General features: G+C 42.9%; 1 protein-coding gene across 1 annotated transcript in view; it reads right to left on the bottom strand.

Moving 5' to 3' along the window:
- Nucleotides 1-26,589, bottom strand: part of LOC309643919 (ALK tyrosine kinase receptor-like) — a gene marked incomplete at its 5' end in the record, with an annotated part of 406,911 nt that overhangs the window by 201,180 nt on the left and 179,142 nt on the right. The window contains one exon of the mRNA XM_082427083.1: nt 336-461. Within this exon, the coding sequence (XP_082283209.1) occupies nt 336-461 (126 nt within the window). The remainder of the gene's footprint in view (nt 1-335; nt 462-26,589) is intronic.

The raw sequence follows: 26,589 nt of genomic DNA, 5'->3' as shown, positions 1-26,589 counted from the left end.
TAGAACCCTGTATCTAGAAAGCTACAGTCAAAATTCAAATAAGCATTACATCTAATGACTGGTAAGGGGATGTCAGGAATACCACACACATAAAGGCTGGGGGGATGAGATATGGCAGCGACAAAGCCCTTGGCTTCCTCCAGGATACATAAGGCAGCTGTCAGTCTGGAGAAGCCAGTCCTGGGGGGAATGGTCTTAAGTTGGGTGTCAATGGAGACTAAGGGTAGAGAAAGACTTCCTCCCCGACAAGCCATACATCACAAGCTGAAACTCACAGCTTCTTTAATTATGAGATGGTGACAGTACATCACAAATAACTATCAAAATATACTTACCATATCGGCTACGATGAGACAGGAAAGGGAAGGAATCTTTCATTATCCAGGTCAGATTCCAGGCAAAAGAATCAGGAGGAAGAGAAGGCACGTTTGTTGGTGACTCCAAGGAGCTCTGACGGGAACCTAAAAAGACAAAGAGAACACTGATCTTTGCCCTTGGGATGTGTCTTTTAGCTGTCACTCATATTGCTTATAAAAGAAAATTCATAAAAGGCTTTCATGACATCAGTTGGAAAATGAGGGGAAAAAAGACTGAGTCACGAGTAGGTTGAATTGACCTCAGTACCACACTGCACATTTTCTACCAAGGGCAGCCAGATCGAAGAAGTCTGAATCTTGTGACCTAGGCCATGCCAAACATCTCTGGGAGACGAACTAGAAGCCAGGCTACTTAATGGCTTGGTCTAATAGCTCTATCCAAAGTCTATTCTGCTTATAAGAATTTGTGCAACTTTACAGAGAACTTTAATTCATCTCATTTAAATAATGCCTCCACTCTACTTTATGTTCCGACTTGTAACTTCATCTAATGTTGTTTGCTTGGGTTATTGCCTTATCAATGAGAGTGTTGAAACTGCACTCAGAAGTTATGAGTTTTGACAATTGTGTTATTTTCAGGAAAAAAAAAAAAAAAGCTAGGTGATGAGTTTTCCCATAACTAAGAGCCCAGGGAGCCACAAAGGATTAATGTTTCTGATTTGCATGAGAGAAAGAAGGGTTGAGAGAAAAGGAGCAAAAGCAGCATTGTTCCTTTGCTCAACAGTACCTCAAGTGGGTTTTGTGGGGTGAAAAGTAATTATAATATATCTACAAATCAAATGAACACGGGCTGCATGCTCTTATGCAGTTCTTCCCAGAAATCCCCAACTCAATCACTATTTGCTAACGTTTTAAGGCAGGCAAAGCTTTTTCTGTTAAAAAAATAGAATCAGTTTGAGAATCAGTTCTGTTTAGGAGATAGACACATAGCAAGACTGAGTGTGGGGAGGAGGCAAGGAAGGGAACTAGAATTTCTTCTGCAGCTTCCATGGGCGAGGCACCATGCTGGGCTCTTAACCCACATAATTTCGCAGTGACCCTCTGAGATAAGCATTACCATCCCTGTTTCACATATGCAACAACTGAGGCTCAGAGGGGCAAATGATGGAATCTGAAACTGAAGCCAGTTTTGCCTGGCCTCAGGAGGCCATGCTATACCATGGGTGGGCTGGTTTGCTACTCAAACAGTAATTGTTAAACCACCTAGACTGATTTCACAAAGAGGAAGAGGAGGAAGAAGAGAAAGAATAAAAGGAAGCAACAGTAGCAGTAGCATTTTTTTAGCCTATTTGCTTTGTAGATTCTTCCACATCACCTCCAGCACGCAACCCTCCTTCAACCCTCTTTTAGTATCAATCCCTCTTCGCACACTTTAAGGAAATAACTGCCCTGAGTGGCCACAGCAGACTTTTGTTTCCAGACCGCTCCACTGTTTTATTTACAGGTGCTGCCTTTGGGTAAAGCCCACTTGTTCCTGCCACTAGAACAGAATGGGCATTCTATGTTCTCCTTCCTAAAAGAAACACTCTTCTTTCTGCCTTCCAAAGATTTGAGTTGGAAGTGCTGGCTTCTGAGTACCTAGAAAAGAGTTTTTGACTTTTCTCCCACATCTGATCTAAAGAGATAAGAATTGAATTGGTTAGTACCCAGATACATCGTTTGCAGCATTTCTCCAAAATGGCTTAGAGGAATGCACTGAAAGGGGTCAGAAATTATGTTAGTAAGTTTCAGAGAGCAGCCATCTCATTTCACCCTCACATCAACTCTGTTTTATAGATTGGCAATGGGGCTGAGAGAAGTGAGGTCCAAGACCACACACGTCTACTTAGGAGCAGGCTTGAGTTTATTAGACTTTTAAAGAATTAATAATATTAATTGAGCACACATGGACCAGCCATTGTGCTAAGTGCTTTAAGCGTGTGATTACATTCACTTCTTAAAACAACCTTGTGAATAAGTATCAATACTATTATTGGGCCTTATTTTGAGCCAGGGAAACTGAGGCTGAGAGAGCTTGGATGCCCTAACTGTGGCCACATGGCCAGCAGGCAGGAGACCAGAGTCAACAGACCAGACTGGCATGATGCTATAGCCCATGCTCCTTCCACCACCCTTCATGGACCCCCACAAACTACTGCATGGTGCTTCTCAGTTCTCTACAGGGCCCTTCAGCATCCCCACGGGTCAATGGCTAAGGTCAGAGATCAGAGTATGCTCCAGAATGGGGCAACAGTGTGAGGGGTGTGAGAAGCCTCTGACAACCAACTCCTTGCAATAACCCCCATGTGATTAAAAATTGGCATCTCCATGTCTGCGTCATCAACATAGTTCAAATTTTAAGTAATTTTGAAGCAACAGGAAGACCAAGTCTAGGCAATATTTCCCTGTTTCCGAATGATGTCATTTTTCTTAGCCATACAGTTTGGGAATGATATTAACTTCTTCCTGGATGTGAAGCACCAAGTGGATGGGGCTAGACTTCAGGAAGCACTTATGAATCTGTGAGTGGGCACAGAGTGGCAGATGACTTTTAATATGGATAAGGGCCAGGTTATATATTCAGGGGGAAAAAATATCTGAAATCATTCAAAAGGAAGGGCTCTGAGGGCTGAGTCATGGCCCAGCAAGGAGCCATGGGCATCACTGTGGGTCATTCCTAAAGACATAAGCTTAAACCATTTTATATCCAAAAATGCCAATAAATAGTTGGGCACCTTCAAAGTTAAATACTGAAGAGAAAGCAAGCATTTTCATCCCGCCCGTACAGGAACTCCCAGAATTTCTGCTGGTAGGTTGGGTTCACATGGTCCTCAGAGGGAAGTGGATAGTGGTTTGCTGGATCAGGCTGGGAGAGCTAATGGAGGGGTCAGCCAAGAGGATGAGCCTCCTCACCTGAGAAGGTGAGGACCGAGAAAGACACAGTCTACATGAATGAGGTTGTTTGCCCAAATCAGAAGCACTGACACAGAAATGCGTTCTAATTAAAGTTAATAGAATATGCATACATTTAGAATAGAAAGAAGAAAGTACTGCATTTAAGTGCAGGGAAGAGGCTCTCTGCTCCCTTCACACTCCATCTTCACTACCTACCCCCCATCCTCAGCCCTGGTGGGAATGGGGGTTTCCAGCATAGAGGAAAGCTATGCCATAAGAAGCAATCCATTTAAGCAAGAAAAAAACTTGGCTCTTTGGTGCTTCCCTCTGAGAACGTGAGGATCAGAGTAAAATGGGTCTCACCAGCACAGACTTATGGGGTGAAGGTGTGAATTAAGACCCGCTGGCTCAAGTAGAGTGTATCTTGGAATCTGGGGGACAGAGGCAGAAAGGAAAGGAGAGGGGAAAGTAGGAGCAAGAGCTTCCAGGTGCCCAAGTGATGGCCAAGACCACCTGAGAGAAAAGTAAAGAAATGTACTCTGGACAGAGGGCATTACTGATTAGTTACAGATAAGATTGTTTTATGTTTTTCCTTTGGGGTGAGGGAGATGGAGATGATATCCTGAGCCCTTTTCCAGGCACCACAGGGTGTCTAGGCAGAATGAAACCCCCAACCTCTTGACACAGCTTTTTCCACTGTGCACCACCCCCCTTGCATCCTCAGCTTAGATTCCAGTGTTCATCACTATCACAATTCCACTCTAATAATTCCCTTGCAAACAACCGCAACTCACTTCCTTCTTTTGTCCTTCACAATTGTCCTGAGCAGCTGAATGTGGTGGTAGGAGAGGAGGGGAGCAAAAGGGGAGGAGGAGTACACCAGAGGCTGACAAGTCTCACTTTAAAATCATGACAACAAACATCAAGAGGACCCTCAGGACTGCCCAGGAATCCTTCTGAATTCGCTAATGGGCTCAATTCACCCTCCCTCTCTCTAGACCCACTCCTTCCAAGTTTCTCTTACCCTTCAAGCTTCCAATCCTCCACCCCCATTCCTCTACTTTCTCAGCTAGTGAACTTGTTTCTTGTTTCATTGAAAAAAGAGAATCAAATCTACCAACTTACAGGTATCAGTACCTATATACGCTACCTTCTGTCCTGTTGCAACAGATATGCTGTCTACACTCCTAAGCAGTGGTAGCCTCTTCACTTCGGTGCTAATCTCATCACTTCCCAAGAAATCAGCTGTTGCAATAGTCTGCCCTTTCTCCTGCATCAACAATTTCCGCCCTCTTCCAAGTCAATCTCATCTGCAGCAAACATACACCATCTTAAAAAAAGAAAAGAAAAAACTTCCTTGACCTTCACACTCTTCTTCAGCCATCATCCAATTACTTGCTCTCCTTCACAGCTAAATACCTTAAAAAGATTTGCCTATGCTTCTGTCTCTAGTTTTCCCCTCTCATTTTCTCTTTTCTTTTAATGTTTTTTTTTTAATTTTTATTTTATTTATTTATTTTTGGCTGCGTTGGGTCTTCGTTGCTGCACGCGGGCTTTCTCTAGTTGCGGCGAGAGGGGGCTACTCTTTGTTGCGGTGAGCGTGCTTCTCATTGCGGTGGCTGCTCTTGTTGCGGAGCACGGGCTCTAGTCGTGTGGGCTTCAGTAGTTGTGGCACACAGGCTCAGTAGTTGTGGCTCACAGGCTCTAGAGTGCGGGCTCAGTAGTTGTGGCGCATGGGATTATTTGCTCTGCGGCATGTGGGATCTTCACAGACCAGGGATCAAACCTGTGTCCCTGGCATTGGCAGGCAGATTCTTATCCACTGTGCCACCAGGGAAGCCCATCCCCTCTCATTTTCTTTTAAACTCAGTTAAATCAGGATTGTCTCCACTACTCCAGGTCAAGGTCACCAAAGACCCCAAGTTGCATACACAATGAATGAGTCTTGGTCCTTCTCTTACTAGACCTCTCAGCAGTATTGGACCTCGCCAATCCTCCCTGCTTCTTGGATTCTTAACATCTCAGTGACCACATGGTCCTTGGTTGCCATAGTTCTTGCCTCCTAGTTCGGTGGCAGGTCCTCTCTACTCTTCTTTGCTAGATCCTCCTCATTTTCCAGGCTGTACAAAAGGAACATTCTCCACTTCCCAGCAGTAACTACCCAGGAGATTTCATGGCTGAATATTGTATTTCATCGCAGTGGTTTTAACCAGCTGACAGTGATCAATGACCATGAATTTCAAGTGACCCCAGCACACCAGACCCTTCCTGAACTTCACTAAAGTCTCTTAACCAATGAACAAGGGACTTGTTTTAACCAAGCATGTTCAGACTTATGAATTCATTCTCTCCTGTGCAAAGTGCTGATTTTCAATTCTGAATTAGTATGACCACCATGTAACCCTCTTCCTAAGGCTTTAAAAACTCTGACTTTTATTCCTTAGAGAACTACTCAGTGAATTTCTTGCCTGACATGTAAATAAGCTCAGCTTTTTTTTTTCTTTTTAAAGAACTTGATGGGGGAGGGAATCTCTGTTTTATTATTTGACAGTTGTTAAAAGTTGGGTAACTTGGGACATTTCTCCATCTAAACTCACTCCCAAAAATGATCTCATCCAGTTTCAAAGCTTTAAATATCATCTATATATTAATACTACTAAATTTATATCTCCAGGCCCAACCTCTTCCCTGAACAGCAGAATGTATGTCCAACTGCCAGTTCGAAATCTCCATTTTATTCCTGGGTAAGTATCACAAACTTAACACATGCAAAAATAAAAACTTGATGTCCCTCCACTGAAACCCCAGGTGTTCCCTATTTCAGATAGCGATGACAAAACTCTCCTGGTTACTTGGGCCAAAACCAAGGAGGAATCCTTGACTTCTTTTTCCCACACCGCACATCAGTTCATCAACCAATCTTGATGGCTCTACCTGCATTTTGTCCCTCTCTTCTCTCCCCACATCACCTCTTACCCTGACAACTGCTATAGGCTCCCAGCTGGTTCCCTGCTTCTACTATTGCTCACCTTCAGTGTGCTCTCCACGCAGCAGTCAGACTGACACTCCAGCCCTGAAATAGCATTCACATTTCTTGCCATAGCCTAGCCCTTTAAGGCCCCACATGATCTGGCCCCTGGTTCGCTCTCTGACTTCATTTCCAAACATTTTTCCCTTGATCATGGAGCTCCAGCCCCACAGGCCTCCTTGCTATTCTTAAACTCACCAAGCACACTCCCATCTCAGGGCCTTTGCACTGGTGGGTCTCTCAGCCTAAAAAGCTCCTCTCCCCTAGAGGCACAAGGTCATTCCCTCTCTCCATCCAGGTCTCTGCCCAAATGTCACCTCCTCAGAGACAGCTTCCTGATCATCCTATAGGAAAATAGCACACCCCATTAACCACTCTCTATCACCTTGACCTGCATTTATTATTGCTTATATTTATATTCATCTGTTTATTGTGTCTCTCCTGCATTAGTCACTGCTATGTCCCCATGCCTGGCACATAGTAGGCACTCAATAAATATTTGTCAAATAATGAAACCAGAGCCTTTGAGAAAATTATTAGCTCTGGTACTTATTAGCTGTTTAACTCAGGCTAATCACATACTCTCTGAAACCTCAATGTCCTGAAAATGATGATAAAAACAAGAATAATGGATGCTTTAACAATTCTCAGGGTTTTGTATGGGCCACATGAAATAATGCACACTTGATGTACTCTTCAAATATCAGTCATGCCACTCTTGAAATTTTATGCTTCTATTTCTGTTTCAGGATCCTAAATGAATGGGAGTCTTGGTTCCTTCCCTATCTGAGGATCTAGGATAAAATGTCCAAAAATCAGAAGTGCTCCAAAAGAGCTGCTTCTCTATTATTCACTAGTTAATTATTAACTCTGCCAACTGTCCACAATCTCTGCTACCCCAATTTCAGCCAATTGGCAATGTCTCTACTTTCAGTGTTTATTTTTATATGTCTCACTGTGTGTCTGTTTATTTCAAAGTCAATGTACATAATATAGTGAATATATCATAGTTGCATCGGCATAAATAATAAAGAGCTATGCGTGTGTGATGGTTATTTACATGAATGCCCTGGGTTCACTAGCAAGCATGTTTTACAAACCTCCATCAACAAAATGTAAAAATGCTTCTCTTCTAAACGCTCCTTGGAACAGCTCCTGTCTTGCCTTGCACACATTTTACTTATTTATTTTCCTCTCAACAATAAAACAATCAGTGACAGCCTGCTAGTTTTTCCCCCTTATTTGAAAACACACTTAATAATGCATTCTTTTACAATGATTTTGTGTCACACGAAGCAAAGCTTAATGTGACCAAATAAATAGCCATCCAGATGTCAAACAGCAGTGAGCGGGCACAGCAAGGCCCGGTGCACAGGAGAGGCCTCCTGCCTGGGATTGGCAGCCCAGGGAAACAGTTTCAGTATTCACGGGGCTGAGCCCACACCTGTGCAGCCAAAGAAACCTTCTCAGTGAATTTACATGACTACTAGTCAGCGGTGATGTTGGAGTTGTGACAGGCAGTTCATTTAGTCTGAAAAACAGAGATGTGATTTTCAGACAGTCGAGGGAGAATTAGCAGATGTGTCCTTTGTCCTAAACACACAGACCTCCCCACACGTTCTCCAGGCCTGGAAATTGAGGGGGCTGAACTAGCGGTTCACTAAGCTCTTCTCCAGTTCACATAGTCAATTCTCGCGGAGTTTGCTTTCACATTTCCTTCCAGCTGGCTCATTCAGAGAGGAGCTATTAGTGTCAGGGCGGAATTTGAATGGGAACTAAAAGGGCCCCACTCCACCTCACCTTTCACTAAACCCCACTCCCCCCTGCCAGGAAGGTTTGTGCTCTTTCTTGGTAGCTCAAGTCCTGAAGCAAAAATTATTATTTCTCATAATGTTCTCTTGTACCATTGAAAGGCACAATTTCAACACATGTTCCTTGCCTCTCCCCGATCCCAAAAGGACCTGTGTATAACTACTGAGTTCATTCAGCGGTGAACCCCATCTGTCAGTCAATAAAAGCAGGCATTCCTTCCCAAGGCATGGCATTAAGGAATATTGATGCAACACAAAGGAAATTGTCAGCATGGTTCTAGCTCTTGGGGATTGGTTACCTGCAGGGTATATTAGACCCAAACGAGAAAGGGAATCACAAAGAGGCTGCTGCAGAAATGGCTAAAATGTGTAAATTTGAAGCCATCACACTTTGGCCACTACCTGCTTTTTCGTCCTTATTTCCCACTCAGAATCCTTTCACATTCTATGGTCTCTGTTACACGTAAGTCTCCAATCTTTTGCCCAAGCTGATCTCTGCCTAGAACATCCTTCTTGACCTGCTGCTTTCCTAAATTCTACCCTTTCTTAAAGGCCCAAACCGAATCCTTCCTTCTCCAAGGTTCCCCATCTTTCCTGAGCTGCAGCCCCATCAAAGCAGTTGAGCTGGGATCTGGAGTGGCCCAGAGCAAAACTTGACTGGGCCTTCCTCCTCCTTAACCATTACAGCTTATTGCCACCTAGGAAGGTGCCATTAGACCATTTATCAAACAGGCTGTTCAAACTACCTTGGTTGTTTATGACAACGAAGTATAATAGTTTATTAATTTCATTCACAAGTCTCAAGCTCATAGATTTAGAAGAAATTAGCAAAAACTTTTCATGGAGGCTGTTGTTCTGTCTCATGTAGTACATGCTTCCCAAGGTCAGGGTCAGGGCCAGATCAGGGGCATAGACCCCAGGTAACCCCTGATACCATGTCTGTGTAGGCCATCAATGACTCATAATTCAAGGTCAAAGCCAGACAATGAAGGTAATATGACATTCAATGCTGCCCCTTTAGAGTTTGTGTCCCAAGTCACTACATTTTGACCTATCCAGAGATGACCTCAGTGTCCCAAGAAAGAGCTCCTGACTGGCCTGTGAGCCTGCAATGTCTCCTCTTGCCCTGGAATCCCTGCTCCAGGTGTGCTTGGTCACTGGTCCTACCTACCTAGGCCGGGTGGACTCACTGGCTTTCGGTAGTAGAGGAAGACTAATTGGCACTTGTACTAAGCCAAGAGCGCAACAAAGAAGGTATCACTCTCCAGGTAGCCTGATGCTTCACACACACACACACACACACACACACACACACACAAGCACTCCTCCCAGGCCGGAGTGCTTCCATCAGCAGGGCAACGTGACCCTGTGTTCTGGGTCCGTTTCTGGGGCTTGTTCATACTCTCTTTATGAAATTTACTCCACTGTGATCTCGAGCCTATCTTCTCCCCCCAAAATACACTGACTAGAATAATAATCAAAAGGAAGACTTTGAACTGCCACCAGGCCTTTCATTTTGTGATCTCAGAGAGCTTTACCAGGCACTAAATAACTAATGTACCACAAGCGACACAAAGCCCAGGCAGCCTAGGGAACCAGTCCCTCAATGAAGGACCCTTCTCTTTCCAAGTGAGGGAGTGCCTGTGGGGACAACTGCCCACCAGCAGGCCCAGTAGTCTCTGGCTGAGTTGGACAAGAAACTACAAACTATCCATAAACAATTAGTCTTCTCTTGACCTGATATTTCTAGTTAGGAAGTGACAGTTACAAGGGTGACCCCTGGGGAGGGCATGGCCCACTTACACTAGAAGACGTGACCTCCAGCGTAGAGGAGTGGATCCTAACTACTTACACAGTCACTGTGGCTTATGACTTACTGATGCCTTTCAGAGCCTTTCACTCTCATAATGCTTACAATAGTCCGACTAGTTAACCCCTTTTACAGATGAGAAGATTGAAACTCAGAAAGCACAACTGCCCTACCCAAGGTCACATAGTGAGAATCATGATAAGACATTCGACTGAAGACCCTGATATATGGACCAACCAGAAATGCCACTCTTCAACACAGACCTCTTTGAGATGATGTTGATTGCCCTGGAGAACAGTGACAGTGTGTTAAATACAGAAGAAACACCGATCAGATTGCAGATGCCTGAAGCATTCTCCTAACTGAGGACGACAGAATCCTTTCAGGTCAACCAAGAAGGTGACCTAGAAACACACACCTTCAGTCAAGGCAGCTGGCTCTCCAGGGCCTCAAGCTCAGCCAGCACTGTTTCCATGACAACCACCAGGTCTGATGCTTGGCCTTGAAATGGGGCCTTGGCTGGTCCAGGGAAATGACGTTCGGGATGGGGAGATGGAGAGGGGCAGAATACTTTCTAGTAACTTCCAGCCCTTTCAATCCTTCTTTATCTACTTGTCACTCCTCTCATTCCAGAAAAAAAAGAGTCTATCCTCCAGGAAACCACACTTTAAATACTACTTTGCTCAGAACAAAGACCTCTCACCCATGGCTGGACACATTTCTAGAAACCGGAAGCAGAATGGTCAACAGGCTGCTGTGTTAGAGACCTGGGTTCCTGGGAACAGAGATGTTACTGTGAGACCTTGGGTTAGCTACTTAACATTTTTGAAGCATTGTTTCTCTACCTTTAAAACTGAACTCATCGTGCTTTCCCATCCAACTTTAGGGATGCTCTGAGAATTAATGAGACAGTATATACAAAGCCCTCAGGCTCTTTTGAAGAAAGATACACTAGAAATCCTTGTGCTGTTACCAAAGGGCATTGTCATGATGATACATTTTAAAACATTCTTCACCTGTATTACTAAAATAAACTCAGCTTAAATTAAAACAGATAAGCCAATAACCTAATTTGCTTCTCCCTGTTCTGGTGCTGCATTTCCCTCTTGCTTCCGTTCATCTTGCACTGTGAACAGCAGTGGTCAATGTTACCCTTGACTCCTATGTGGAGACCCAGGGTGAGAGAGTTGGGAAGGATTGTAAAGACCGTTTATGTATGTCTTCCCATCATATATACGAGGAAGCTGAAACACAGGAAGGGCCAGTGCTTTACCCAAAGTCATCTCATTAGTGAAAACTCGAGAAACTGATCTTCTGACCCTTCATTCTGTGCCTCGCCTAACCATGGAAGAAGGTAATAAAGAAAGAAGGAGGGGAAAGAAATAGAGTGACATATATTTTGTTCCTTAAACCTTTAAACTACTGCTCTGTGCAATACTCTGGGATGAAAAAGAAAGTAAGGGAAAAGCCAATACTTCATGTGTGCCAATTATGCATACAGGCCCCATACTGGGTATTTTATAACCATTGTCCCATGTCAATCTCACAATTTTCTCAATGGGGGATTATTATCCCCATTTCTAATGAGACCTAAGGCTCAGAGAGATTAAGTAACTTGCCCAAGGCTTTGGAGCCAAAAGGGATGGAGCTAAGATTAATTCATTTGATGAGTATTTATTGAGCATCTCCTATGTGCCAAGCTCTGCCCTTGACAGTTATGATGTATTAGTGAATAGAATTAAACATCTCTCTCTTAAAGCTTACAGGTTGAGGAGCTTAGAGTGTGGTGGGGCAGCAGCAGACAGCAGTCCAACAACCTCACAAATCCTTGCAACATCTCAGGGTTGGTGCGCGTTATAAAGGAGAGATAAATGGGGCTTCCTTGGTGGCACAGTGGTTAAGAATCTGCCTGCCAATGCAGGGGACATGGGTTCAAGCCCTGGTCTGGGAAGATCCCACATGCCGCGGAGCAACTAAGACCGTGTGCCACAACTACTGAGCCTGTGCTCTAGAGCTCACGAGCCACAACTACTGAGCCCACATGCCACAACTACTGAGCCCACGTGCCACAACTACTGGAGCCGGCAGCTAGAGCCCGTGCTCCACAACAAGAGAAGCCACCGCAATGAGAAGCCCACGACCGCAACGAAGAGTAGGGCCCACTTGCTGCAACTAGAAAAAGCCCATGCGCAGCAATGAAGACTCAATGCAGCCAAAAATAAGTAAACTTATAAAAAAAAAAAAAAAGGGAGAGATAAATGGCCCTATGAGAATGTACAGAAGAGAGACTTGACTCATCCTTAAGGCCAGGGGAGGACTTCCTGAGAAACTGATGCTTGAGCTAAGGCTCTAAAGTAGATGAGTAGAGTTAACTAGTTAAAGAGAGTGGGATGGGGAGGGAAGACAGAGAGGGTCTCCTAACCTCTTCACTGTCTCTCCTTTCAGGTCAACTAGGAAGGCCACCTAGAAACATACACCTGTAGTCAGGTATATGTTATGTCAGGCCCCTCCAAGGCCTCAAGCTCAGCTAGCACTGTTTCCATGGAAACCAATACCAGGCCTGATGCCTGCCCCTTGAGATAGGGCCTTGGCTGATCCAGGGGAAGCATGCTTAGGGTGAAATTTGTCAGAGGCCTGGCAGTCTGATGGAGGATGTGCTGAGAAGGAAACACAGGCGATTAGACCCCTCATAGCTCAAACACACAGCCATACACCAAAGGGAAGGGCTAGCACCTGGTGTCTGGATTCCAGGCTCCCTCCCTACAGGAAGGTTGGCTAACAGGTTGAGCACCAGATAAAAGACAGGGAGATGACTAACAGCACAGGGTAGTCCCGCCAATGGGATGAAGCCATTCTAGGCGCCAGTTCTAGGTGACGTCCTTGGTTGGCTTGGAGGAAGTCTTGTCCTCAGTTAGGAGAATGCTGCAGGTGTCTGTGATCTGATCAGTCTTTCTGCTGTACGTAATTCAATGTCCGTGTTTTCCAGGATAATCAGCACCATCTCCAGGAGGTTCTGAGTGGGACTGTAGAATCGCTGGTTGGTCCGTACAGCAGGGGTCCTCAGTAACACCTCACCTTTCTTGGTGGCAAATAAGGAGCAGGTGCTCTGGACTGAGACAGGCTTGTGCCTGAATAGACCCCTGCCCTCTCTGGCCTCCCGTCCCATCCCACTCTCTTTAACTAGTTAACTCTACTCAAGCACTTTAGGGCCTCAACTGAAGCATCAATTTCCCAGGCAATCTTCCCCTGACCTTAAGGGTAAAATCAAATTAAGATGTTATCAGTTGTTACAGGTCTGAAGACTGAAAAGTAAAGGGATGAAACTGCTCCCTTTAATTGACAAGAACCACTCTTGCGTCCATCTACCTCCTAACGATAAACCCATATTTGCTTTCCCCTCACCGTAGCCTGGGCAACAGCATCCTTTCTTTCCCACCACCATGTTTTATTTTGCTTTAAATATTAGGTGAAGAGAGATGAAGCAGGGGGAGGGGGCTGGTGCAGCAGGAAGAGAGAGAAAAGAAGAGGAAGGAAGGTGAAGGAAGAGACAGTGAAGAGACTAGCAATAAGGATTGAGCAGAAACAAAGAAGAGAAGAAAGTGGAGAGGGAGACAGAGAAATCACCTGATATCTTTCACTATTTGGAAGTTACCGAGAGAAAGTTATTCAAAGTACCTCTGTAAAAAAGCCATAAAACACCTTGGGGAAAACATGAAAGTCATGCTGCCACCATACAGATGAGCATCCTGGAATTAGCTGCCAGAGCAATGCCTGAAAAGAGGAAATTCAATGGCCCACATTGCTGCCTCCTGGCTTGCACCGCCTCCAAATCGCCTGGCTCTGAAAGCAGAGGCAGTAGTTTGGAGCCAGCAAGTGTGAAGGAATGTCGAAGCTGTTATTTGCCTTCATGCAGCACATCTTGAGTGCATCTTTTAGAAAGATAATTTAAAATACTCTTTCAGTTTCACTATAGAAAATCCGAAAAAAAAACCAGGAAGGTCTAAAGAAGAAAATAAATATGACCCATACCTCCACATCCAGAAAGCCAGTGTTAACCTTTTATAGTATATTGTTTTGTGACTTGGTTTTCACTTACTTATCAAGATCGCATTTGGCTTAAGGTCTGTTGAGGAGATGGAGAGCTCCTCTCCACCCGTGAGATCTCTGTCTGCAGGACTGAGAGAAGTCATCTCCGGAAGACCTGTGGGCCAACACCAGCCAGCTCACACCTTGGAGCACAGATGCTAAAACCATGGAAACTTGAGATGCTCTCTGCCCACAGCATGGGCCTGCAGTCAAAGGCAACACAGGACGGTCTTTAGTGGGAAGGCGGGACCCTGGCCCGGGTAGAGTTGAGAGCAGCTGGGATGTGAATACAGATAAGCCAGGGGATGCTGTGTACCCTCAGCATCACTGCGCTTCACTGGGCGGAGGGGCAAAGAACTTCTGCTCCGGTAGATGCCTTACAGAAGTCCCAAGATTGTAGGAAATGTATTTCAGTGCTTGAACCTCAAGGATAGATGCAGTACTCTGATTTCATAACTTAGGAAAGATTGTCTTAAAAAGTGGAATTCCATCTTATTCTCAAAGGGACAGTCAATGAGGGTAAACTAAAGACAGAGTTCTGTCTCTCTGTGGCCAGTGATATACCCAACAAACGTATGGCAGCTCTTAAAGCCCCTTCATATGCATTCAAGCCTTTGATCCTTACAATGACGGTGTAAGATATTTTTAAAAATCCCAACTTAGAGAGGAAGAAAATGAAAATCAAAAAGGTTAAGTAAGTGCTTCCTAACCTTTTTCTATATCATGACACACAGAGAAAATGATAATATTTGTATGGCCCACTGGGGTAAACAGAAGGCAACTGGCTTGGGGTGGGGGGTGGGACTTCAGCCACACCTGGTCCACCTCAGCCTCCCAGAGTTGCTGAGGGCCTCAATAGTTTGGAATCTCTGCCTGCCAGCTGGCATCTACAACACACCCATGACATGGCACACGGTTTGGGAAGAAAGCTCTGGGCCAAGAGGAATGACCAGAGTCACAAGTATGAGAAGTGAAAGAGAGCGCCATCACCCTGCATCTTGCCCTGGGGACACCTTGAAATAAAAACAGAGATGTTAGCCACAGAGGAATCCGGGACTTACTCCATGGGCAGAGTCAGGAAAAGAGCAGGTGTGTCCAACACTGTGTCATCACCCACACAAAGCAGGTGATTTTGGTAAATAAGGGTCTTAAAGTTGGATCTGATAATGCCTTAGAAAGTTCCCTGCAAGCATTTATAACTGCCGAGATGCTTCACCAAGAAAAGGGGTGAAACTCAGTTCCTTTCTCTACTCTGGGAAATTCAGAAAACAATTTCCTAGGATGGTTATTGAATGGCCCAAAAGTAATGATTACAAATGACTGAGTTAACTGCGATACGTGGCCTCCTCTGTCATCATACCAGAGTCTTATCAGAAGTCTCATCAGAATTAGTGACTCATCATGACTGATGACATCTGCTGACCAAGCCGGCTTGGCTCCCTCCCTTGCCCCTTCAATCATAGTGGCAGGAGGAGCCTTCTAAGGTTTGAGTATACACTCTGAGAAATTGCCTTTGGCAATGATTCCAGGAGTGGCTTCCAAGATAATGGACACTCTTTCTCCCCAAGACTTCCTAGGTCTTGCTGTCATTGGAGATTCTGGGCAGCACTGGGACATGATGGCTACCAGCACCATGTGTATAAGAATCTAAACCCTCTGAATAAAACCCTGCTGAATAAAAGGTTATATTCAATACGAGTAGTTTACACTCAAGCAGCATCTACACAACATTAAACTTCTGGATGGGAAATAAAAATATTTCCTCAGTTCCCTATCTCCAAATGCAAACCAAAGGTTTCCATTCTCATCAGGACAGCATGCCCTATATTGATCCAGCCCAAGAGAAGCAGCCAGGATTGAACATTAAAAATATTTGGAGCAGATGAATGAAACACAAGCTAATTGGATAATACTACTTATATTACTTATAACTGTGTATAAGAAGGCACCTGACCTCTAGGGAGGTTCTGTCCATGACCTGGAAAGGCATTATAGGAAGGTGAAGTCAATTCCCTACTAATTGCTCACACTCAGCAACAGATTAGCAGTGGGAGGAGAGGAGGCATCACTTTGCCCTGGACCTTGCACACAGGGTAAATAAACTCTAGGTTTTTTTGTGCGGGACACATCCAGAGATTTCTGGAATTCCTCCATAAAATGCATTGCCACAATAGATAGAAAAAACAAATTACCCACTAAGTGACTTGTGACCACCCCCAGCCTAAGGGTATGAGGCTTTCAAATTCATACCTAAACAAAATGAAGATTTGTTACATATAGTGGAATTTGGAGACACTTGCAAATAGTAGAAACTATGACTGTTAAATCTGCCATTACTAAGAAGTTGCTGTAGTCAGAATGTGAAAGTTACGGGAATAAAGCCAGATCCAAAAGCTACTTTTCCAGGTACACTGGGGTTCACTGGGGGTATGTTGGGGTTCCAGACTCTGAAACAAGCAGAAGGGAGGCAAGAATTGTTAGCACACACCCTAGAAGTTCTATCTGTGGCTTCCTCACTCTCCAGATTTGTAGATCTGTGCAGTTTTCTTGTCCAAGATAAATAGCAATTATATCCACAATAGGGTTAACTCACCCATGAGGTGAAAAAACTGAAGGAAGGCACGTTTGTGGGTTGCTAATTGTTAGGGAGACCCCAAAAGTAAAGACATTGAGCTCCTGACCTTCCAGAGTGGATGTAAGTGGAATGGATATTAGACCAACAGAGAGAAGCTCCAGAATGAGAAGCAGCCTGCTGGTGAGAGCAAGAGAAAACCTAGGAAGTGAGTAGAAGAAAATCCACTCACAGAGCCAATAGGAGAGCATGACAGCAAAGAGAGAGACATACAGCTGGCTAGTGGGGCCCTCACCCTGCTAGTGCAAGGGGGAACTGAAGAAGAGTAACCCAGCCGGGCTCCCCAGAAGTCATGTAGAAATTAACAAGCATGGTCAGGAAGGACAAAACCTGATGTCACCCCAGCAGAATGAAATGGCAGCCAGGGCCCCTTCCAGTTTTGAACTGTCATTTTTTATAGAGATATGTGATAGGAGGCACAGGTTTATAAAAGGAGCCGTAAACTAGATTAGGAAGAGGATGCCAGATGGGGAGTCCCAGATGGTACCCTATCATCTTGGAGTTTAGATCATGGTCTTAGACATGAGACTGACCTGAAATCAACTCACAGCTCCAATACTTACTACCACCAGGGTGACCTCAGGCAAGCTATTCAACTTCCCTAAGCTTTGCTTTCCTCATCTGTGACGTGGGAACAATAATGGGCTCAACCTTATATGCCTGCCTTGAAGATTCCATGAGAAAGTGCCTATGAACCACTTAGCACAATGCCTTGCATAGAGTAAGCATGCGGTAAATGCTATTTATATCACCATAAACAATAATGTATTATTATTACAGTAAATAAAGGAAATGCTGGACAAAATTTGAGCTCATCCATTAAGAAGTCTGAGTTCTAAAATTTCAGGGAGAGTCCACATGGTGCCTAAGAGGGAGAACATGAGTTTTGTGGGCAGCAGGCAAAGACCTGGAATCCATACACAGCCACATAGATGGGGCAGGTTTTCAGAGCTGTGTAGACAGTGACAGGAGGGGTTGAAGGGATGGTCTCCAGAAAAGGTGGCAATGAGAGCTTGGGCCTGCAGATCCTGGCAGACTACTGGCCTGTGTCAGAGAGGCCAATAGTCGATGGCCTGAATGTAGAGTACTGATGCTTACAAAGGGTGGAGAGGGCCAGATACATTGTCAGTCTGAGAGGTTACCAAGGTGAGAACTCAGGCATGGAAAAACAAGTTAGGTACCCAATTAGGAGGCAGACTTGGAGAACAAGCAGAGGGACAGGGCATAGAACCAACACTCGACCCAGGTGTCAGCCTCTTTCTGACCCTGTTTCCTGGATTTGTTGACTGCAACCGAGTTATCTGTGCGCTTTATATTCATTCCCCTCACCCACATTCAAGCCCAGACGTACAGTGCTGCTGCAGACAATCTCCATCACCGTCTGGAAGCTCTGAGCAATCATGGAGATTTCAAGTTGTGCCAGAGAATAGGAGACTGGCTAATGTTTTCAGATTTTTTTTTTTTTTTAATGAGAAAAAAGAATGGAGTTAAGAGACCATAGACTTAAAAGCTTAACAATGCTCTCTGGCAAAATTCTAAAATGGATAATTAACCAGATGGCTTGGAAAACTTTAGAAACATATACTGATCATAGGGCAACAAAACTAGTTCAGTAGGAATAAAACATGTCAGACTAAGGATAACATTCTTACTAACCAAAGAGCAACAGATCTCCTCCCCGCAAAAAGAAAAAGTACAAAATCAAGACACCTATAAAATAAATAGATCCTGATCTCCTTCCCTCCCTTACTCCCTCCCTGTGTCTGTCCGCCTGCCTATCTCGCTCTCCCTCCCTCCCCTTCCTACACTCATATACAGTAATACAAATGGCTAATAAATATTTGACAAAAGTTCCACTCCAACAGTAATGAAAGGAAAGCAAATTAAAACACTGAAATGCTACCTTTTACTTACTGAATCAGAAAATATTTTAAAATAATTAATAATTTAAATAGCTTGAATTAATTTAAACTAAATTTAAAATAAATTTTAAAATAATTATGCTGAACACTGATGAGGGGCAATGAGACAGACAATTTTATACTTCCCTGATAGGAGTATAAATTATAAATTTAATGTCATTTGTAATAATAAAGTAATGATGGCTAACACTGAGTGCTTACTATGTATAAAGCCCTATACACATGCATCATTTTATTTATTTATTACAACAACCCTATGAAATAGATATCGGATATCCTCATTTTGCATCTGAAGAAATTAAAAGGATAAGAGTGTCCAAATGCCCCAGAGATTCTGATTATCACATGTCATCTGGGAGAGGGAGGATGAGGGTGGGTGGGGAGAGGATGAGAGGAGAGGTTAAAAAGTCCCACAGGTGATCCCGATTGGACATAACTATCAATATCTCTCTGATGAGAATAACAATACTGCATTATGCTGTACATAAGCAATTTTGGCAATATTTAGAATCTTAACAGTGTTCATATCACTGAATTTGATTCTATCTTATGAAAAACATTCTAAGGTTATAAAAATGTTTGTGAAGAATTATACTCTACAGTGATTTTACAACAGTAAATGTTATCTCAATAACATTAAGATAACTTAAATATCTAGCAATAGGTAGAATGATTAAGTAGTAATAGCAAAAATAATAATAACTTTTATTGTATGCTCATTATGTGCCAGGTACCAGTTTAAGCTTTATTTGAATTGTCTTATGTATTCCTTACAGAAACTTTAAAAGATAGAGGTTATAATTATCCCGATTTTGCATATAAGGAAACTGAGCCGCAGCAAAGTAACTCCTCAAGATCAGAAGACAACCATGGCAGCATCAGGACTAGAACCCATGCAATTTTACTCCAGCATTTTTACTATTAACCGTCAAACTCTATATATTTACTTTATTTCCATGATGAAATATTATGAAGCCATCAGAGATCATGTTTTCAAAGAGTTTTTCATAACAAGAGGAAATATTTACATTATACTCTTGAAAAATTGCCTATATAGTATGATCTCAGCTATGTAAAAAATAAACAAAGAAAATACCTGGAAGGAAATACATCAATTAACAGTAATTGTCTTTGAATGGTTTGATTATGAGTCATTTATTTTCTTCTTTATACTTTTCTGAATTTTTCTAATTTACTAAAGTAAGCATGTGCTCTTTATATTTTTTATTTTTTTTAAATCCAGGGTGAAAAACAAGGAAGTCATACTCATGCCAAATTACCCTTATTTCCATTTTGACAATGTATTTTAAAATTTGAGGGACTTCCCTTGTGGCGCAGTGGTTAAGAATCGGCCTGCCAATGCAGGGGACATGGGTTCGAGTCCTGGTCCAGGAAGATCCCACATGCCACGGAGCAACTAAGTCTGTGTGCCACAACTACTGAAGCCCGTGGGCCTAGAGCCCATGCTCCACAACAAAGAGAAGCCACCGCAATGAGAAGCCCGTGCACCGCAACGAAGACTAGCCACCACTCGCCACAACTAGAGAAAAGCCCGCTGGCAGCAACGAAGAACCAATGCAGCCAAAAATAAATCAATTAATTAATAAAATAAGTAAATAAAATAAAATAAAATTTGACAAAGTAACATATTTAGTGCATTAAGAAAGGGAACAAATTTAACATAAAATATCTTGAATTATTTATTAATGGAACAATGCTTCCTGTACTAAGTTAAAGAGGATCAAGATTAACGCTTATATATCTTGAATTTCTACTCCCTTTACCACAGTATCTAATAGAGTGCCTTATACAGTGTTAACTTTTGGCAAATATCTGCCAAATGAGTGACCTTGTCGTGTTTAATATTTTTTTAAAAATCAGTGACAAGGCATGGAAGAAATGTTTATGGAATTTGTAGTGACAACTGATACAACAGAACACAGAGTCAAGATTTGAAATTATCTAAGCCAAATACAGGATGAAATATACTACCCATTAAAGTTTTCAAAGTATCAATTGTTTACATATCAAAAGCCTTAAAATGATTTATCCATTGCTTTGCTTCTAATTCTAGAAACATCCCAAGGAAATAATGAAGAATATGCACAAAGACTTAGCCTGAATGATGTCCCTTGTAATACTTGGTAACACTTAAAGATTAGAAACAGGTAGATATATAACAGTGATGATAGGTTACATATACTATGGGTATCCTTAAAATACAACATTACTCAGTAAAAGGATATTGTAGAAATTTATTTATTGATTTAGAAATATTATCATAATATGTTAAGTAAAAAAGGCAAGTTATAAAACAATACAAACAGTGTAATCCTAATTTAGTTAAAATACATACGTGATAGATAGCTAGAGATAAATGCATGGAATACGCATTGGAAGGCTAGACATTAAAATGTTAGCAGAAGATATTGTTGAATGGTATAATTATGGGTAGTTTTGTATATTTGTATTTTTTTCATTATGCCATGTTGAATGTGAATTACTTTAAAAAAATGTAAAAATATCCTCTATACAACTATAGAATGTGTTTTAGGGTGTTGTAGTCGGTGCTGATTTTACAATATTTCATGTAAAAAAAAAAGTCTGGATGTATGATTGCCCTAAGCTCTTATATAGCTAGCAATGCAGCATGGCAGCTAAAAAGACGTTAATTCCAATCTTAAGTGACACCACTAGCAGCAAAACCTCCAAACTACAGGCAGCATTGACTCCCCTGGGCTCTGCAGTGGGCAAAGAACATTGATAATAACTGCATTCAGTTGTTACATTGTTTTAGGAAAAGAACCAACAAACCAGGGAGTCCAGAGCAAAACAAGCAGGTAGCAGGGACATCTGCTATGAGCAAGGTTTGCCCAGGAAAGAAGAGTCTACTGAGAGGCATTACCTCTACCATCCTTCTCAGCTTGGTATCTGCTGTATTTTACATAATCCTCCCTGTTTCTACCACTAGGAAACATCCTGGGCTGGTTCCCCAGAAAAACACAGTAGATTTGTCTGCATGGAGGATGGGAAATGGTTGGAGTTGAACTTTAGACCCTGGACTTTAGAGCCAGGAGGAACAGAATGATCCTGATGAGAGTATCTGAGCTACGCTGAGAAGGAGAAAGACAGGCACAAGAGAGGACGAGCAAAACTGCAAGGCTGGTGGGCCTAATGAGAGCCTAGAAACCCAAAGCCTGGCATGGGAGGAGTTGAGAAGCAGAGAGATCACCAGCAACAGCAAGACAGAAAGACAGCTTGGGCAGTCTCAGATCTGGGAGGAGCTCATGTTGTATTACACTCATTCATTTATTCACCAAATACTACCTGAGGACTTGGGTGCTGTAGACATAAAACTGAGTTTCATACCCAAGTGGCCCTGGCCCTCATGGAGTTTGGAGCCTGTGTCAATAGAAAAAGAACAACCAAATGGACTTTGTTGAAAAGTAAATGACACATTACAAATTTACACGTTCTTTTTGCAGAAGAATCATGCTCATATTCTATATATCATTACTTTTTATCAGAAAATAGGCTTCCATGTTTATGTCCTGACAGCATAATTTAGCATAGGAGCCCACTGGGCAAATTCTTTAACTTGCACAGTCATCTACTATTTTGTTGTCACCCCAGATTTACAGGGTGGTGATAACGCAGTTCATGAAGCAGTCCCTGCTCATATTTAAAGGAGGTTGCCCAGGTTTTTAAGACCAAGAAAATTTTGAGGCATGTTTTAGGTATGTATATCTTAGAACTTTCAACATGGGGAAAGGGTGTCAAATGAAAAACTGAAATGATCATACAAGGACTGTTGGAGATAGACTCATTTATTCCCTATTGGAACTGAATTCATTAAAGACTGGCCTGAACTTAAGTACATAATTTGCCCTATCTGACATTCTGAAGCTTTATGCTTAAAGTTTCATGAGACTCAAAATGAAATATTTGTAAGTTAGAACATGGAAGAATAGTTGTTATTGATAACTCAAATCTCAAAATAGCAAAAAATAATTTCTGTGACATGTGATTTGAAGGGTGCACAGAAAAGGGTAGAAAGAACGTGGTTAAATATTTTGCAAAGTTTGATAAACCTGGATTTACATTTCCATCCTACCACTTATTAGGTATGTGACAGAGGCAGATTAATGAATGTATTTGAGTCTCAATTTTGTCATCTGTTAAAAAATGGAATGGGGATATAAATTCCACTTTATATAATTACTAAAAGATTTCATGAGATGTGTATTGTGAATACCAAGCATATATCAATGACTGCTTTAATGTGAGTCTCCTCCCCACCCCACGTTAGAATCAAATTGTTGGAGGCCAGCATGGGTTTTGACTCTGCAGCCACTGATTCACAACATGGCACTGCAAGGAACTCTATCATCATACGTGCCAGGCACTCGGGAAGTAACTAGGAATGTAGATAAAATGTCAATAATATCTTGCAGTGCATGTAACGAAGTTTTGTTTTTTTTTTTGTAATGAAGTTTTTAAAAATGCGTTTATAATGTCTCTTTTATCAGTTTTATTGCATTCAATTCAGCAAACATTTATTGAATGCCTACACCATCCATATTCATTCTCTAGTTTAGTGGAACTTCAAAGAGCTATTGCATTTCTCTGTGAGATCAGAGACTGGTGCTTCACATCTCTCATTCTGACACTGAGAAGTTTTCTGGCCCCAACTCTGCAGGGCCAATTTACTTGACCTTTAAGCTTCACCTCTGGTACTAAGGAGTTCTATCAGCTTCACGAATTAACAAAAAATAATGCTTCCCACATAGTAGGAAATCAAACACTTATTCAATAAAAAAGGGAAGAAAGAAAGGAAAGGATGGAAGAAGGGAAGACATTCTGAAAGAGGGAAGGAGAGGCACCCCTAGTCAGTCACACACAGATAGATAGACAGAGGGCAGTCGGAAGTACAAAGGACAGTCAGACAGACAGAGGGACAGTTGGTTAGACACACAGAGGGATAATCAACAGAGTGACAGAAAGACTCTTACTTATCCTCCTGTTCTCTTATCTTTTGACCATGACAGTTCTTACCTATTTCATGGGCTACTGAAACAAACATTTTAAAAATGAGAGAAAGCATTAGGTTCTAAATGGTAATGAAGAGTGTCAATATTAAGTGTCAAATAAAACAGACAAATCACACTAACATAAGAATACTTGATTTTTTAAAATTCCTATAATCTGCATACTGAAGCCAATCAATTTCAAAAAAAAAGTCTGAAAAAGAGGTCAGATTCATTCTGAACTTTTCGGTCAAGCTACTTGGTTAATAAATCTAGCCAGCCCACGTTTCCCCCAGTGACATTCATCTAGTCATTGGGAAGCTCAAAGGGACCAAGCTCTACCCCTTTCTTAAAATTAGAGTTGTCCTGATGATTCCTCCAAAACAAAAGTCTCTTTGGCCCTCATCCCCTTATAAAGTTCCCGGGGCAAGCTGAAGGCGCCATATGTATAGACTGAATGGGACTTAAGCTGCATAGCTCCTACATAGCTATGAGGGACCCTAGTTGGTAAGGCCTGGCAGTTACGTGACTGAGGTCCAAAGGGGATTTGGAGGAGGAGCTGAGGTGGGGAGGAGAATCACTCAGCCAAAGTGCTGGGACTCAAGGTTTCAGTCACTCATGAAAAACAAGCTAAATATTTTTGCAGTAAAACCTGAAATCTGCTTCCCCTATCAGTGAGAACACTGGCCTCCTGCATGCCAACAACTTCACAGCCACAGGGCTCCCCTGGGACTTGGACACAATCTCTATCACTTGACAGGGCCTGAGTTTCCATTCAGCCTCACCTCAGGCAGGGCCTGTATGACTCTGGATAAACTGGGGAGGGAGGTTATTTTGCCCAGGGCCCTATTACTAGAGGAGACTGCAAGGCCAGGTTCATTATGTAAGGTGCCATCTTTAACCCTAAGGTGGCACTGCTGACCAATACCTGTAGGGCAAGCACTCTAAATTGCTTTTCCCATAGTAGGCATGGGCTACTAGTGCTAACACCCTTCTCCGGTCACCCTTGTGATCAACGGCCTCCGTTTACAGGCTGCCGGACTTGGACAGAGACCTGGGCTGGAGCTGAGAGAAGAGATGGGCAGCCCTGCCTCTGTTACAGATTGTGGGCAAATCACTCCCTGGCTGTGGGTCTCAGTTTCTGCGTTCATAAGATAAAGGGGCTCGACTAATTGATTGCCAAGGTCCCTCCTGGCTCTCATTTTATCTACAGCCTTTATATCCACATCTTAGATCCTCCACCCAGCTAGGGATCCAACACTGGATGTCGACCCCTTAGTCTAGTGCTCTAACCAACTGAAGCCAACGACCACAGCTCAGGGCCAGAGAACCTCAGGCAGGAGACCACTGGCATGTCAAACCTGACCTACTCTCCCATTCTAGTCAGGTGATCAAAGATGCCTTGGGTTGCAATCTCAGTTGAGATTCCAATACCAAACCTCTTATTCCCTCCTTTTCCTTTGCTCTAAGACAGATAGAGCATCCCAGAGCGAGAGCCAACCTTACACACAGCTGCAGCCAGGACAACAGCTGCAAAGCCCAGCTGAGGAACAGGGTCCTTCATGTGCCAGCCATCCTTCAGTTAAGGACTCATAACACCAAGCACCTTTTGTACTTTGGCAGCATCTCTGCCAATATCACAATAATGGCCAAGCTCTAGGCAGTAGAAGGACAGAAAACGCAATATCCCAGGGATATAATCCAATCTCAGCAGCCTTAAACAGACTAAGAAAAACAAGTTGTGTTCCAGCTGGGCTCTCAGTATTAATATTTTCTGACATTGAGTTTCGTGATCTGCCTATCCATGGTTGGAGGTGAGGGGGTAGATAAACAAACAAATCCATTTTTCCACAATGATATTCTATAAGCTAGCTGAGATCTCTAAAGCCTCTACAATCTTTTTTTTTTTTTTTCTCTCCAAAGCTTGCCCAGAAGTACTCTTTAATTAGAAGAGTTTCTCCTGTTTCTATTAGAGGTATGATGTTTGATTTGGAGACCTGGCTTTCAAAGCAACCCCTTTCAGGCAGGCTAGCTTTTGTCCATCAGAGAAGCCTAGCCCATGACAGTTTTGTACACAAGACAGAGCAGGACTCACCTCAGTGGTATGAAATTAAAGAATAATTGAAGGAGGCAATAGACTTGGAAAGAAAAGCCAACCACTTGGCACAGGAAGGGGATGAGAACAAGGATACACGGAACAGCCCAGATTACTTTCACTTTGTCATCAGAGAGCCCCTGAGGACCGATTCCTGTTTGAGCTGGAGACTGTAGTTTTGACAAAGTCCCCGAACATGATCCCTAAATTGATTTTAAATCCTTCTTCAGAAGAAACTGAAATGATAAAACAAACAGCACCCTTTAGAGACCATCTGCCAGAAACCACTCAACAGATGGGGGCTTAAAACTCTATTAGCCTGCTGCCTGCCAGTCTTTGTTTAAACTTTAAGAGAATTTACAGGTGTTAAATGGGCCCCCAGGAATTGTAGGCCTCTTCAGGGCACAGGTTCTAATGAGGACTCTGTGAGAATTACTAGAAAATTGGATCAAGACGGGCCTGCGAGGCTCCAACCAAGCCCATTCGTAGTTCACCTGGAGGTCTTGAGACATAAAATCTCCCTCTCAAATCAAAAGTGCTTAGGCTATGTTTTCTTTAATTGAAAATTCACAAAGAAGGCTCTCAGAGAACATCGGATTTCTATACTACAGCATGCAAAACTTAGACATACAATCCAAAATGCCTAAAGCTCGCAACTTTTCCTATTTCCATATTGGTTTCCTACATGACCTTGGGACTAGCAAATGCATGAGAGAGTATGTAGTCCAAAGCCAGCACACAGAGGAGGAAACTAAAGCCCGCAGAGAAGAAGCTACTTGCCCAAAACTTTGCAGGGTGTTGGAAGAAACAAGATCCCACTACAATACAATGTCCTTCCTAATATCTCTGCTACTCTGGACCCAGAGTGGATGGAAGGAAAGACACTATGGTAGGGGGTGGAATGGACCAAGGCAGGGAAGGGTGCTA

This window comes from Balaenoptera physalus (assembly GCF_965194825.1).
Source record: "Balaenoptera physalus genome assembly, chromosome: 15".
Taxonomy (NCBI): Eukaryota; Metazoa; Chordata; class Mammalia; order Artiodactyla; family Balaenopteridae; genus Balaenoptera; species Balaenoptera physalus.
This window is presented reverse-complemented; position numbering and strand designations above follow the sequence as displayed.